General features: G+C 36.8%; 1 protein-coding gene across 1 annotated transcript in view; it reads right to left on the bottom strand.

The window, feature by feature from the left end:
* Positions 1-16,918, bottom strand: part of LOC124776891 — a 330,314-nt gene that overhangs the window by 195,660 nt on the left and 117,736 nt on the right. The window contains exons 2-3 of the mRNA XM_047252077.1: positions 11,193-11,511; positions 10,928-11,102 (exon numbers count right to left, since the gene is read on the bottom strand). Coding sequence (XP_047108033.1) covers positions 10,928-11,102; positions 11,193-11,511 — 494 coding nt within the window. The remainder of the gene's footprint in view (positions 1-10,927; positions 11,103-11,192; positions 11,512-16,918) is intronic.

Raw genomic sequence — 16,918 nt, forward strand, 5'->3', positions numbered from 1 at the left:
TGCATTTACCCCCATTACATTGCAGATTAAGCAGAATGTGAATGAGAAATCCTATCAGTGGTTAAATGCATTACGAAGCAATATGTACCCTTCATATTACAAACGTATAAGATAACCTGCTCTCTCCACTCACTGCCGCTAAACCCCTTCCCTTCTCATGAGTCACACAGTATACCCACATATTACAAATGTCTATAATACCTTGCCACTGCTATGCACCCCCTCCCCCCTCCCCGCCTAGTCAAACAGAAAGTTACATGAACCTGTACTACTGTTGCTCCCCGTAACATTTAATTTAGCTCTTCATTGTCAGACCACTGAACAGTATCAACTGAAGTGGGCAACACACATGGATGGCATCTTATGTAACAATGTTTTAGATTTGTTAATCAAATGGTAAAAACAATATAATTGAACAAAGCAGGTGGTTTTGTACTTTGGTTACAATGTTTGTTTTTTATGATATTTGTTCCCCATTATTATGATCCATATTCATTCTGTTGATTTCTTATTGACTTAATTCCACAACATAATATACAACCTAGGTGTGAGGATGCCAGTGTTGTGATAAAAATAAACAAATCAGTTATTCTGTACCAGACTTATGCAGAAAATGTATTTAAGGTAAATGCTGAAATTTCACTCCATATTTTCCAGCTTTCGTACTTCACACATCTTCATTTCACATTCCTATTAGCATATATGACACTTCCTGTGTACTTTGGCATTCAGTTTTTCTTCTGTATTTTCCAAAACATCCTATCTGACCAAGAGTGGAACATTTTGCTTCTGAATAAAATATGAAACATGTTCTCCATGTTACACAGTACTGCATGGAAAGTGTATTTCAGGTTTTGACAAACAAAGTGGCCACAAATTAGGCACCTGTAATCTATCACAAAAATAGAAAGAGGAAAGAAGCCTGACTTCTACATTTTTTCTGAGGTTCGCCATTGTCAAAAGAAATGGCCATATTTCGAGCTGTGGATTTAAACAGTCTGTTGTGGGTATTACTAATAAGAAAAAGACACATTTTGCACAGGCAATAATAGATTTAAAAATATTTCTTCAAAATGTAACCACAACAGAACAGAACATCAAAGTACTCATGTAACACACACTTTTTCTCCTTCTATGTATTTTTTCCAGGATGTGAATGTTATTAGGAAGCCTATTTCTTAGTTCCTTCTGGCTTTTATTGTGACATCTATGCGCCATTTATGAAGGATATTTTCAGTTTCATGACTGAGTTTAATTTCTGAAACCATTTTCTCAAATTCATATCCCATATATGGTTTAGGATCTACATAAGAATCAACATCACTTGTCAGGATATCTACTTTCACTGTGCGTTTTATAATTCTCCCACTCACTGATTGGGTGAGATTTGTCAAATACTGAAGTAATTTTGTAGGGTCAATGTTCTTGGTTGTCTTTTGCATTTCCTGTGCTATTGTTTTTAAATAACCCAAATATAACTTATTCACAAGATTGCAGTATTTCTGCTGTGTAGCAGTTTTCTTTGTTCAGAAAGCGAAATTTCATTTCTTCCCGCTGTGATAATATTCTTGTAACAACCAGCTCAACAGAAAGCCATACCATCTCACATGCAGCTCGAATTTCCGAAGGTTTCTCCCTTTCATTAAATGTGTTATTGTACCTGTACATTGGCTGGCAGTTAGAAGCATGCAAAAACCAGTTGTACATTTCTCAAACCAAAAATTTAATATTTGTCAGCAATGCCTTTTCTGTTGAATGAGAAATTGCTAACTGCAGTGAATGCATTATAATCATGTGTGGTAATTTTTAATCTTGTTTCAGGCTCCCATATACACAATTGCTTATTCTTGTCTTAAAAATTATTGATTGCAGCGATCAGTCGTCCTTTTTAAGTTTTATTGTGCAGATCTAGATTTCGGCTAGAAGCTAGACATTCTCAATGCACTATTATTTCTGCTCAATGCATGTAATGCCTGTTCGTCGGGGTTCATTCACAGTGAACTGTGGATCTAGATATGCACAATAAAATTTAAAAAGGACGACCGATCGGTGCAATCTATAATTTACAAGTCAATACAACAGCCACTGAGTGAGCTTTCTGAATGGAAGGTAACCTGATGCTTATTCGGCAGCATTGTCAATCGCGATCCCAAAAGTATAGTGCGTGAAAAATGCCAGCAGCCAGCAGGACACTGGATGCGCAGTCGCCTGGGGAAGCGTAGGGCGTAGGGATGGTGGGTGGGATGGGGGGGGGGGGGGGGGGGGTGGCACAGAGCGCTGTAGGGGAGCCGTTCGAAAATGAATCCCACACGCACCTTTAGTAAAATTAAGCGGGGCCCCTCCACGCCCAAACTTCCATTGTGACCATGGAAGAAGATCTGTCACCTCTTCTTTGGTTAGTTATCTAAAAAGAATTCCACTGAAAACGCAGGGATTTATTTTCGTCTGGTTTGTTAACCATTTGCAGCTTTCAGAGAAGTCACGAGCGGGGAATTTTGAGTAAAACCTACACATTTCTCTTGCTGCCATGTTAAAATTTGCTTCTTTTGCCAAAACTCAGCGGAGTTTACACAGTCGCATTTCACTAACATTCAGTGCAACTGCGAGAGAATTCTGAGGAACTGAAAAAAAGTAAGGTCCTCATCTTATGAAAAGGTACATCCTAGGTACAAATTAAACGTTTAATGATTTTACATATGTTGTTTCAAAACACATACCACTTCTCGTTTCACCAGCTATATCGATGGACCTTAAAAATTACATTCTTTCATCGAAAAAGTTTGTAGTTAGTGGAATGACACGGTAAGATAATGAAGTCTTGCATAATAACCATACGGCAAAATGCCCTCCTCTTCTCTTATGCTATCATCTGCGAAAATCTCATTTCGATATCTCAAACCGTTTATGAAATATGAGGTATGTTGTGGATATTTCACTCTGGCTTTACCACTAGCGTGGTGCAATCGCAAATGAGTGTGCTACGTCAGATCAATTTTCTCGAGATTGGTGACAGATAGAGACCTCCAACCAATCTGAAGAAAAACTCAATGTTAGTTACATTTCATGCACAGCAACATGTTATGTAATATGCACCAGATGCAAAATCATAGCGACAGATATTTTTCATTGCAAACGTTTTCGAATTTCGCGCATTATCTTATTTCCAAGTAAATATCACAATAGCTGCAACTATTAAGGAAATAATGGGCACATCATAATGAACCTGACAGATAAGGCTACACGTAAGGCAAAAATGATTTTTTTTTACCGAATAGCTTCTGTAAAATCGTTTGAGAAAGATTGCAGGGCATGCGCGTCGTTTCTGTCATCGTCGACCGGCCGGAAGCTGGCAAGGGCTTTCAGCCTCCCCTTCTGAACAAACGAAAGAAGTCGCCCAGCTCTTTGCATGAAAACTTGTCACTGCGCATGGGCCACCGTATCATACGTAACCTATATTTTCTGTGTTAATGACACTTCAACAAAGCTTTTATTGGATTTACAGTGGCTTCAGTTGTGTCTGATTCTAATTTCACCAAACCCAAGAACGTGCGTTCTATTTTTTGCATTGAGGCGCTGATATAGCATATACAAATGCCAAGTTATTTTGTAACGGATATATCTGTTAATTATCTAAAATTGAGCTGAATCGATTCTCAGCAAAATATTAAGGTAACATTTCCGAAAAGTGTGGAACTAACACGTTTATGACAATTTCTCTGCACTAGTTCTGTGTAACTGGAGTTTCTCTCGCCCATTTGCTATCAGAATTTTTTTAACATAATTCTGACAAATAACCACACGACAGAAGTGAACTGTGTTCAGCAATGAACATGTAGATTTCCGCTTCTGATAATTTATTTGTGTTTGTTTGCCGCGCAGAGCGGCCGAGCGGTTCGCCAGCACGCTAACTCAGCATGTTCGGTCAGAGGGTTAGCAACCCTCTGCAATAAAAAACTGAGTGAACAGATCAACGAAGAACCTAAACGGGTGTCATCGGACGTCCGCCCACAACAAATTCAACGAACAATACAGAACAAAATGAGATTAATAAAACGCGGTTTGAGGCGTCATGTCAGGGATTGCGCGGCCGCTCCCGCCGGAGATTCGAGTCCTCCCTCGGGCATGGGTGTGTGTGTTGCTCTTAGCATAAGTTAGTTTAAATAATGTGTAAGTCTAGCGACCGATAACCTCAGCAATTTGGACCCTTAGACATTCACACACATTTGGCCTTTGTTTTAGTCTCTCATTAAAACAGAACCCTCTGTTGTCGAGCACTTTCGAAAGGATCCGAAAATTTGCTGTTTTTCTGTGTTTTAATATGCTTTTTAACGTCTGTTAATTTTGCATTAATTTCGCACTTGCAGTAAGTAAAGTGGTAGGCTCTTGTAGTGTCATTTTGAAGAGAACGTAACCACCCTTTAAAGTAAGGGCAGGCCTCCCTAACTTGTCTATAATGTTGTCCGTATTTAGGATTAGGTCCCATAGCGAAACCCCAGCGAAATGCACAATTTTGCACACGACACACTTGGAATCAAACACTAATATGAACTTAACATTGCAAGCAAACTGTATAACAATACACTGCATTGTGCGAGACTCACTGTTGTAACTTATTTTGTTTTTTACATTAGAATGAGAGAGTTCACAGCGCAAGTTGCTCTTGCTTCACAGGTGGTGCAATACAGGAAGGAATCATGTTCATTTACTCAGCAAAGCTCTTACTAGTTATTGTTCGTATGTAAGATGAGTGCTGGCGTCAGGAATACGTTGAAATAAGATTTATTCACCTCCTACAATGGAAAACATGCTCTTGCTTTCCCATCACGCACTAACGAACCCACAATCGCAATTGAGATATTTGGTGTACAAACTTTCTCCATATGCCTGTCTACATAATTGCAAAAAGTATTACAGAAGTTCCGAACATAGAGTATAATTTGGAAGTTATGGTAGCGAAAAATCTTCAGATTTTCCATAATTCACCCAGATCACAAAAAAGACGCCAATCCAAAACACGAATTTTAGTGACTGTTGTGCTTGTCCACGCAATGCTCACATCAGAGATTTTTGAGCTGCATAGTATTCCGTAATCTTTGAATATTATGGCGGGTAGAAAATAGATGCAACAGTTCAAATAAATAATACGATTGTTTTGGACGACCTGTTCGTAGCAACTGAAATCGCCTATCACAGAAAATTGTAGTGAAGTCAGAGAACGACAGAAGATTCATACAGGCAGCGAAAAACAAAGTGCAATGCAAGCGTGAACAATAAACTGCAAAACACCAAAAGATTATAGTTGAAATTCACATTAGCCACTTATGCGTTAATAAATTACCACATGAAGGTTGTTACTATGTGTGCTAATATTCGTCTTCAACAGGCTAGATCTCCTGGCAACAGTTTTATGCGACGCAAAATTCCTGTTACGTTCAGGCATCAGGATTTTCGATTTTAAAACGAGGGTAGATACATCTGAAATATTGCTGGCAGAACCAATAGGACATCGCAAGGGTATGTGTTATATCTTTTCGTGTAGATTACGTGCTTGTTTCGTCAAATATGACGCAGTTATGTTACATTAAGTAGTTGGTTGGGAGGGCGAAGGATGTATTTCCTTGCGCTATTACTATCGTGGTAGTGACCATTATTTTCTGACACAAGTATAAATTCAGCTTTCAATGCCGATGCAGTCATTCCGCATCAATTGAACGATCATTATGGGAAATTCTAAAAAGTCAAAGCAAACTACATTTGGACAACCAAGTTCTTTGATACTGTGAAACAGCCCCCCCCCCCCCCCCCCTCCCGAGTGTTAAGAATATGTTGCCAAGAAGCCAATCTTTGCACCACAATTCCTGTTTTATATAGCAGTACTATGTTGAATAATTAGTGTTGTAGTAATTGTGCCATTACACACATGCATCGTTTTTCCTTCACTCTGTAGTTGTGGTGTCTTGTCTTTTCAGCGACTGTCTATCAAACTTCTGTCTTCAGCCTATAATATTAAAAATATGCACATGTTGCCCCAACTTGGAAGATGCTGGGAGTATTTCATGTTTAATTTTTTGTTATTACTGGTTCTACATTGACTTGAATGTAACTATTCAGTAAATGTATGACTGATCGTTACGTATCAGTAATAACATTGTATGAGAAGTAAGGTATTCCACTGGCAAAAAACCACTTAAAACACACAGTGTTATGTATTCTTACATTATACTCTGTATCTTATTTGTAATGTCTGAGCAAGAACATACAGACAACCTATTAGTTTTAGAGCTTCTTATTAAATAAGATACAGGAGCCATCCTCCATTTTTAATATAACTTGATTGTTAAGAATTATCGTTACAGTGTGTAACATTTTTATGTTATTGCCTTATTGGTACCATATGTTCTAATAGTCAAGAAACATGATACTTTGAAGCACATATTTATCACAATATGACCATGATGACAATGTGCGAGAAAGACAGCTTTATACAAAGAAGTACCAATAGTAGAGTCATTCTTGCTGTGTGCCATCCAGGAACAAAGTTGAAAGAAGCAAAATAATACCAGTTGGTAATTTCCAAGAAGCCTTGAGTATCAAAGTCACACCCTTACAGTGGGCAATATATATTGAGTGCCCAATTGTAGAGGCAGAGAGTCTGGATACTGTTTTATGCATTGACAAGGGAATGTGATATAAAAATATTAATAGTCAATTTTTTAATGAAATCATGGGAGAAGGTCAGTGGATCAATGTTATTTTATTAAATCATGGGAGAAAGTAGGTGGATCAATGTTTATTAATATATTGAACATGCGAATCTTCCACTTACCTTCTCCCATTATTTAATTACGAAACAATGATCCACTTACTCAGTGCACGTTGACAGTAAGGCATTTTACGAGGCTTCTTGGAAATTATCTACTGGTACACATGCAGTGTATGGATAATGTTTTTGTGTCTTATACAGAAATCGAGAAAATCAATGTAGCCTGCAGTTACCTTCAAATTTACTTATAAAACACAGTTTTAGCCTCTGAACTGAAACTACAGACATCCATTGCATTGTAAAGTATTTAAATATTTACCAACATCTTACACTCAGATGCAATGAAAGAACTGGAATTACAGAAGCGTCCGATCCCACCCGTCTGCTTTGACCCATGACGTCACAAATATGGCAGAAACAAAAACAAATACACACACTTTCCACAAGAAGCCTAATGACACTAACGGGACAAGCGCGGGAAATGGGGTGTTTTGGAAGGGGGGCAAACTAAATATAAACAAATTTAGACGCCTTGCGTAGCTACAACGTGTAAGTGAAGACAGCCATGCATGAATACCCACCCACCTCCCCAGGGGTCGTAACCCCTGCAACCCGTAGAAGATAAAGATGCTTCAGTAGCTGATTAGTGTTTTTTGTCTTTTTAAAAAAAAAAAAATCTCACAGGATAGAAAGAACAGATCAAAAATATAAATATAATAAACTAAAACAGAAATTCGAGGAAACAGATAATTAAAATAAGTAATAAGTGTTTTTAAATTAAAAAAAAAAAATCTCGAGATAGAACGAACAGATCAGAAAAGTAAATAAAATAAGATAAAACAGAACTGGAGACAGCCACACTCAAACCAAACTCCGCGTCGTCATGACGTCACACACGACAACACCCTTACGTCACGGGTCAAAGCCGACGCGTTGGATCGGACGCTTCTGTCGACCCAAAGAACTTGTCTGTCACCAAATTTATTACAGGAATGTAGACAACTTAAAATACTAGCTTTAGTACAAATTGCAGCTTCTTATTCAAGTGAATGTTGGAGACTGCTAAAATACAAATATTTAAGAACAATATTTCTGTCTCATGATAATGAAAATATAAATTTGTTTGTCGGGTATCTTAGCATATCCAAATTATTCTGGCCCTAATCTCTGTATCTGCACATATTTACATGCACAGTGAATGTTCTAATGGTAGACAAGTGATAGAAGGATGGAAAATTCATACCGATGTATAAGTTTCTTACAGAACTGAATAACGCAGCAATACCAAACAAGACTGGTGAAAAGGTAGACAGCTTAATGAAATATTAGCAGTACCCTTTCAGCTACACTGTGACTGGATTGCTTAGCATGTGTCACAACAAAACAAGTAGAAGGTAAAGGTCTTTTACGATACTAATATAACAGAAAAAAGAAAAAAAATTGTCCTGACAAATTACAACTACATATCTGAAAGTAGACCTAACCTAGAACCTTGTCTTTCAGAGGCACTGCTCTGCCAGTGAATAACACATCTTTAAATTTCGATCAGTGCAGAACAATGGCAGAATAAGCTATTGAGGAAAGGAATCACCAGAGCTGACCAAGGATGTCATAGATGCAATGGATTGTGAATCTTGTGGGATGGGCTACGTATGTGGATATGAAGAGGAAGGCAGGCAGAAGAGTGAACTCTGGCGTACTGCTGGAAGCGGAGGAAAGGGGGGGGGGGGGAGACAGCTGGTGTCAAGAGGTGAGAGAGGACAGTGCACACAGGAAACCCCATAGGGAAGTCCATAACAATGAATATCTCAGGTGATAGCACATACTGTATAGCATTGTTGAAGTGCAGCAAAAAAAGTCAGGATGTGTTTCACTACAGGAGAACATAGCAATGAGGCAATTAGGGTATGGGCTTTATTGCAAACGAGAACACAAAATTCCAGATACTGAAAGAATAAAGGCAAAATAACAGGACTCGTTGAAAAAAAAAGATACATATTTCATAAAAATCATTCAAGTCTTAGCACCAGCATTCTCATATTTTGATGGGAAGGTAGAAGACCTCTACAGAAACATAAATGACAATAGAAGTTTTTGCTTTTAAAAGTGGGACAAAAAGTAAAAGGTAAATGTAAAATGTTAAGCAAAGTTACTGTATATGGCTACTTGGCTGCAATTTATTAAATAAACAAAAAGTTTGGAATAAGTCTTTACTAGGAAACTAAAGATATGATGATGGAAATGCCAGATAGACATAGAATTTTCCACGAATAACAACAAATTTGTGCTCAACAGGAAACAAATGAAAACAAACAAAAAATGGATGCCACAAGGGCCATGTAGAACTAAAACTGAAACTGCAACATTTTATCAAACAAAAAATAAATTATACAGGATGTGATGATCGTTAACCACTTACAACTGCAAGTGATCTGTCTGGGAATATGTGCAGAGTACAAATAGCTCCAAAGCTAGAACAAGAGAAACTAATCAGAAATGTACATTACAGAAATTCATTTAAAAATTGGTATCTAGTTATAGTAGCTCAGCATAGTAGAAAATGAAGATATAGAGGCATAGATGAAAGGAGGAACTGCTTGACAAAAGAACTTATGTAAATTGAAAAACAGGGAGAGGAGTGGGTAAGTTGTTTTACGAGGAAACTGAAACGTCAAGAAAATTTCAGATGGAACTAGACAGTTATTAAAGAGAATGTTTGAGTTTCAAGCAAACAATAATAGAAACATGACAGCTGGACCATTTACAAGTCATGAACAAAACTGTAGTTCCGAACAATAAGTATAATGCTTTACCTTGGATTCACGGATTTTGAGAGAGTTTTTGACTTAGTTTCAACAAAATTTATGCTAAAAGTTTTTGAGGAACAAGGAATTTATTCAACCTACATTAATCTACAGAAGCATATAGACATCAATGTTACAATTTACATAAGAGTTCATCAAGTTAGAGGAAAATACAGAATTGAAATAGTAACCAGACAAGCATTCCATATCATTAAGACTAATCTCAGCAATCCTATAGGAAGTATTCAGATCCTTAAACAGAGAATATGAAGAAGGAATGCACATTAGCGGAACAGATCTAAACCATCTTTGCTGACCACATTGTTCTCTTTGCATTTAGCACAAATAAAATTTAAGAATGAATTGAAGAACATAATGCAGTAAGATTAAAAGTGGGACGGAAATCAATTATTACATGACTAAATTATGTGTAAATAATACAGTCACATGAAAATAGTGAAAATTTGCAATGAAGTCACAGAAGCAGATAACAAGTTTTTGAACTTAAGGTGGTTGAAGACAAGTGGATGAACAACAAAATAAATACACAGAAGAGTAGCACTTACCCTATGGTGCTTTTGGTAAATTAAATGGGTTTTCAAAATTAAGTTTCTGATGTGTTCATAGAATGGATGTATTAACAGACTAGACTTCTGGCACTCAGAAATAGTCTCTTAACAGGGGGGGGGATAAAATAAAATAAAAGAACTGACAGTCACTCAGTAAGTGCTGAGGCGCATGTTGGCATTTTGCTCTACCAATGAAACCATCTATGCATTCCTCACAGCCTGGCTAGCCGCTTCAGTGTGGCAGTACCTCTTTACAACTTTTCCAAGCTCTATGCACAGATTATTTTCTTGCTTGACAATAAGCATAATACTTGTCTCACGGCCATTTCACTGTATGAAGTTTGTAACCATGACTCCAAAATTTACAAGTACAGTTTGACAGATAGGAAAATGAAAACTAAATCTAATAAATGAGTTGCTCTCAGCAACAAAAGAGTTGCCATCCATGCTGAGAAGAATGCACAGTAACAAAGGCATAATTAGTTTTTGATATTGTATTTATATAATCTCATCCATACTTTTATTTTCTAGTAAACTGATTTTTTCCGTTTTTAATCTAGTGTTAGTTAATACCAAGTACCTACTGTACATGTTACTAAAACTTATTATTTATTTTCAACCAGAAATTAAACTAAAACTTCTTTACTGAAGATTTTACCGATGGAGTCAAAAGCAGACTGTATGCATGTTTTATTTAACGTGAATCTCAAAACATTTTTATAAATTATAGCAGACAATTGAAAATAGAAGAAAGCTTTTCCAGTTAGCCTTTTCTAAAAACTGTAATTCACCTTTAGCCTTGCTTCTAGTCTCTCCTTTGCCTTAATACTTGCTGGTGACTTTGGCACACGGGCCTTCTGCTCACGACACCACTCAATATGTCGATCGAAAGCTTTTGGACCAAATTGTCTGTCACAATGCGGACATCTTTCACTTTCAGGCGGCCTTGTAAGTACAGCACTGGCTCTACAAAAATGTATTTGTCGAAAGTCAGTACTGATCAACAGTACATGAATTTATTGTACTTTACAGTGGTGGATATTATAATATGCTTACCTTGGTGAAAGAGGTTTCTCAACTTGCCGCGCTGCGCGTATGGCACGCATAAATTCAAGATGCTTTTCCTTCCATTGTGACTTCTGCCGTGCTGCTGTTCTGCATTTTTCTATTTTTTTAGCTTGCTGCATGTGTAGTGCTGGCAAGAACTCTGCCAATTCAGTGCCCTGAATACGCTGCTTTGAAGAGTCAAAAATTTTTCGTTTCTTTGTGGCATTGCGTTCACAAACTTTTGAGTGTTTTTGTAGTGATTCTGGACGGAATGTTCGTCCACATACTGCACATGGCAACAAAAATACTTGTGCTGGGGGTTCTGCTTCTGTAACAGCAAACCACAGGTGACCATTCTTGAGTATACAGCTAACAATTAATAATTTCCTTTGTAAACATATCTGACAAAATTAAAACAGTCTCAACTAATGAATTTTGAGTTCAAGTACCTTTTACATACTTATTTTTTGTCTTAAATGGAAATTATGATCTAAACGTTTTGGTAAACACTGAAGTACAGTCAACATTTAGTATTTTTAGGAATATGGACTTTCAAATTTTGAAGTATAACTTATAATAACAAACTTATAGGTATCTTACTAGACTACATCATCATTTTATGACACTCAGTACTTCAATGGCTGCCTTAGTCATCTCCTCCGGATGACAACCATTGATGTCCTAATGATAAATCTTACATGGCACTCTTATCATATCAGTTTAGAGAGAGCTCAAGGAACACCAAATTGTTAAAGATGGTGGAATGTTGAAGTGCTGCAATAAGTATTTACAAAAGAATGGAAAAACTGGTAGAAGTTGACCTTGGGGAAGATCAATTTGGGTTCAGGAAAGTATAGGAACATGTATGGTATATAAAAAGATCTAAAGTGTTATACACTGTTTCTGGGACATGAGAATTGGTGATTTATAGAGACTTAGATGCTGGAGAATATAATAAAACCCATTTCCAAAGAATGCAGGTGCTGACATGTGTGAATACTACCAAATCATCAGTTTAATAAGTCATGGTCACATAATACTGCCATGAATTATTTACAGAAGAATGGAAAAACTGGTAGAAGTTGGCCTTGGGGAAGATCAACTTGGGTTCTAGAAAAATGCATGAACATGCGAGGCAATACTGACTGTATGTCTTGCATAAATAGATAGGCTGAAGAAAGGTAAGCCTATTTTTGTAGATTTAGAGAAAGATTTTGACAATGTTGACTGAACTACACTATTTGAAATTTTGAAGGCGGTAGGGATAAAATACAAAGAGCGAAAGGTTTTTTACAACTTGCACAGAAACCAGACTGCATTTGTAAGGGTCATAGGACATGAAACGAAAGTAGTAGTTAAGAAGTGAGTGTGACAGGGTTGTAGCCTAACCTCCATGTTATTCAACCTGTACATTGAGCAAATAGTGAAGAACCTGTAGGAGAAATTTGAAAAGGGAATTTAAGTTCAGGAAGAAGAAATAAAAACTATGTCATTTGCCAATGACAATGAAATTCAGTCAGAGAGAGCAAAGGACTTGGAAGAATAGCCGAATGGAATGATTAGTGTGTTAAAGAGATTATATGATGAGCACCAACAAAAGTAAAGTAAGAGTAATGGTATGTAGTCAAATGAAATCAGGTTATGCTGAGGGAATTTGATTAGGAAATGAGACATTAAAAGTAGTAGTTGGGTTTCATTCTTTGGGCAGCAAAGCACCTGATGATGCCAGAATTAGAGAGGATATAAAATGCAGACGGGCAAAAGCAAGATAGTATTTCTGGAAAAGAGGAAAATCTGATATAAATTTAACTGTTAGGAAGTCTTTTCTGAAAGTGTCTGGAGTGTAGCCTTACACAAAGTGAAATTTGGATGATAAGTATTTAGGCATAAGACAAAAATAGACCAGAAGCTTTTGAAACACGGTGCTGCATAAGAATAATGAAGATTAGATGGGTACACAGAATAACCAATGAGGTGATATTGAACTTAGTTGGGGGGAAAATGTTATAAACATTTTGACTAAAAGAAAGGACCATTTGATAGAACACACCCTGAAGCATCAAAAAATAGTCAGTTTCATAATGGAAGGAAGTGTGTGTGTGTGTTGGGGGGAGGGGGAGTAAAAATTGTAGATGTGGACCTGCAGGGAGTTGCATCATACCAACCTTCAGTCTGAAGACTACAACATCAACATACTAAGAGCTCACCTAGGAAGGAACACACCAATTTAATGTTACTGCTTCACCAAACATAAGAGATTTTTTCTTAAAGCCAAAGATGGGAATAACAGTGATCTGGAGTGTGCTGCTAAATAGGCTACATTTTATTACCACACTGCTAGACATAAACACCATTTCTGAAAAAAAAATCACGTCTAGTGAAAAATATAACTGTGTAAATAAAGTTTATGTTTCAGTAAAAAATGCCCTATGTCGGATCCAAAAATATGTGGTAAGCATAACTAAGCAGCACAAAGTTACAATACAAACACATTCATGTAGGGACATGGATTTCACCAGATGGAGAAGTAGTGAATCAGACTGAGCAAGTAGCTATGCAAAAACAATAGTCCAGAACTGCACTGAATATATTAGAACATTAGAGATGCAGATTATGACACATACCTTATGTTAATCACATCAAAAAATTAAAATAAAACTCAAAAGGAAACTAAATGGAAATAGAGAGGAAGTTACTAGTTAGAATGTAGGAAATTTGGTGGAAGAAAAGAAACTGAAAGTAACATAATGAAAACTAGACTGGCCCAAAGGGAAAAACAAGATGTGATAAGTAGATGGAAATGTCTGAAGAACAGTATTCATAGTTACAGGAAAAGGAATAACAAAATTTGCTTTAATGTAAACTGCCAAGAAAAATTGATAGAGTGAAGAAATGCAAAGAAATTTTGGATTCCAGAAAGCAACAACACTACCTGATGGAAAGACTGTTAAATCCACCAGGGAACACAATGAATCCCAGGATGAGAGAAAAGGGAATATCACAACAATATGATAAGAGAAGCAGAGGATATGGCAGATGTATCAAAACATAAAAAAATCTTTAGGTAATTCACAAAAAGGGAACAGTTTTTATGGGCTCAGCACGGGAAAATACTGACAAGAAGAGTAATCCTTTTTTGAGCTATAGTACAAATGCAAACAGAAAACACACATGCATGAATGTATGCCTACACATGCCTATGCTCCTACAGGGCGCAAGCTGGATGTATAATGCTAGTGCTACATTTCGGCAGGTACACTAGGTTGGGGTGGGGATTGTGTTGGGTGGAGTGGGTAGAAACAAAAAGAGGTGGGAAGATGGGAGAGGATTTGAGGGTGGGTGGCTAGCAGCTAAGAGCAAGGCAGCTGATAAATCTTACATGGCACTCTTATCATATCAGTTTAGAGAGAGCTCAAGGAACACCAAATTGTTAAAGATGGTGGAATGTTGAAGTGCTGCAATAAGTATTTATAAAAGAATGGAAAAACTGGTAGAAGTTGACCTTGGGGAAGATCAATTTGGGTTCAGGAAAGTATAGGAACATGTATGGTATATAAAAAGATCTAAAGTGTTATACACTGTTTCTGGGACATGAGAATTGGTGATTTATAGAGACTTAGATGCTGGAGAATATAATAAAACCCATTTCCAAAGAATGCAGGTGCTGACATGTGTGAATACTACCAAATCATCAGTTTAATAAGTCATGGTCACATAATACTGCCATGAATTATTTACAGAAGAATGGAAAAACTGGTAGAAGTTGGCCTTGGGGAAGATCAACTTGGGTTCTAGAAAAATGCATGAACATGCGAGGCAATACTGACTGTATGTCTTGCATAAATAGATAGGCTGAAGAAAGGTAAGCCTATTTTTGTAGATTTAGAGAAAGATTTTGACAATGTTGACTGAACTACACTATTTGAAATTTTGAAGGCGGTAGGGATAAAATACAAAGAGCGAAAGGTTTTTTACAACTTGCACAGAAACCAGACTGCATTTGTAAGGGTCATAGGACATGAAACGAAAGTAGTAGTTAAGAAGTGAGTGTGACAGGGTTGTAGCCTAACCTCCATGTTATTCAACCTGTACATTGAGCAAATAGTGAAGAACCTGTAGGAGAAATTTGAAAAGGGAATTTAAGTTCAGGAAGAAGAAATAAAAACTATGTCATTTGCCAATGACAATGAAATTCAGTCAGAGAGAGCAAAGGACTTGGAAGAATAGCCGAATGGAATGATTAGTGTGTTAAAGAGATTATATGATGAGCACCAACAAAAGTAAAGTAAGAGTAATGGTATGTAGTCAAATGAAATCAGGTTATGCTGAGGGAATTTGATTAGGAAATGAGACATTAAAAGTAGTAGTTGGGTTTCATTCTTTGGGCAGCAAAGCACCTGATGATGCCAGAATTAGAGAGGATATAAAATGCAGACGGGCAAAAGCAAGATAGTATTTCTGGAAAAGAGGAAAATCTGATATAAATTTAACTGTTAGGAAGTCTTTTCTGAAAGTGTCTGGAGTGTAGCTTTACACAAAGTGAAATTTGGATGATAAGTATTTAGGCATAAGACAAAAATAGACCAGAAGCTTTTGAAACACGGTGCTGCATAAGAATAATGAAGATTAGATGGGTACACAGAATAACCAATGAGGTGATATTGAACTTAGTTGGGGGGAAAATGTTATAAACATTTTGACTAAAAGAAAGGACCATTTGATAGAACACACCCTGAAGCATCAAAAAATAGTCAGTTTCATAATGGAAGGAAGTGTGTGTGTGTGTGTTGGGGGGAGGGGGGGGGGGAGTAAAAATTGTAGATGTGGACCTGCAGGGAGTTGCATCATATCACCCTTCAGTCTGAAGACTACAACATCAACATACTAAGAGCTCACCTAGGAAGGAACACACCAATTTAATGTTACTGCTTCACCAAACATAAGAGATTTTTTCTTAAAGCCAAAGATGGGAATAACAGTGATCTGGAGTGTGCTGCTAAATAGGCTACATTTTATTACCACACTGCTAGACATAAACACCATTTCTGAAAAAAAAAATCACGTCTAGTGAAAAATATAACTGTGTAAATAAAGTTTATGTTTCAGTAAAAAATGCCCTATGTCGGATCCAAAAATATGTGGTAAGCATAACTAAGCAGCACGAAGTTACAATACAAACACATTCATGTAGGGACATGGATTTCACCAGATGGAGAAGTAGTGAATCAGACTGAGCAAGTAGCTATGCAAAAACAATAGTCCAGAACTGCACTGAATATATTAGAACATTAGAGATGCAGATTATGACACATACCTTATGTTAATCACATCAAAAAATTAAAATAAAACTCAAAAGGAAACTAAATGGAAATAGAGAGGAAGTTACTAGTTAGAATGTAGGAAATTTGGTGGAAGAAAAGAAACTGAAAGTAACATAATGAAAACTAGACTGGCCCAAAGGGAAAAACAAGATGTGATAAGTAGATGGAAATGTCTGAAGAACAGTATTCATAGTTACAGGAAAAGGAATAACAAAATTTGCTTTAATGTAAACTGCCAAGAAAAATTGATAGAGTGAAGAAATGCAAAGAAATTTTGGATTCCAGAAAGCAACAACACTACCTGATGGAAAGACTGTTAAATCCACCAGGGAACACAATGAATCCCAGGATGAGAGAAAAGGGAATATCACAACAATATGATAAGAGAAGCAGAGGATATGGCAGATGTATCAA

This window comes from Schistocerca piceifrons, chromosome 2 (assembly GCF_021461385.2).
Source record: "Schistocerca piceifrons isolate TAMUIC-IGC-003096 chromosome 2, iqSchPice1.1, whole genome shotgun sequence".
Classification (NCBI taxonomy): domain Eukaryota; kingdom Metazoa; phylum Arthropoda; class Insecta; order Orthoptera; family Acrididae; genus Schistocerca; species Schistocerca piceifrons.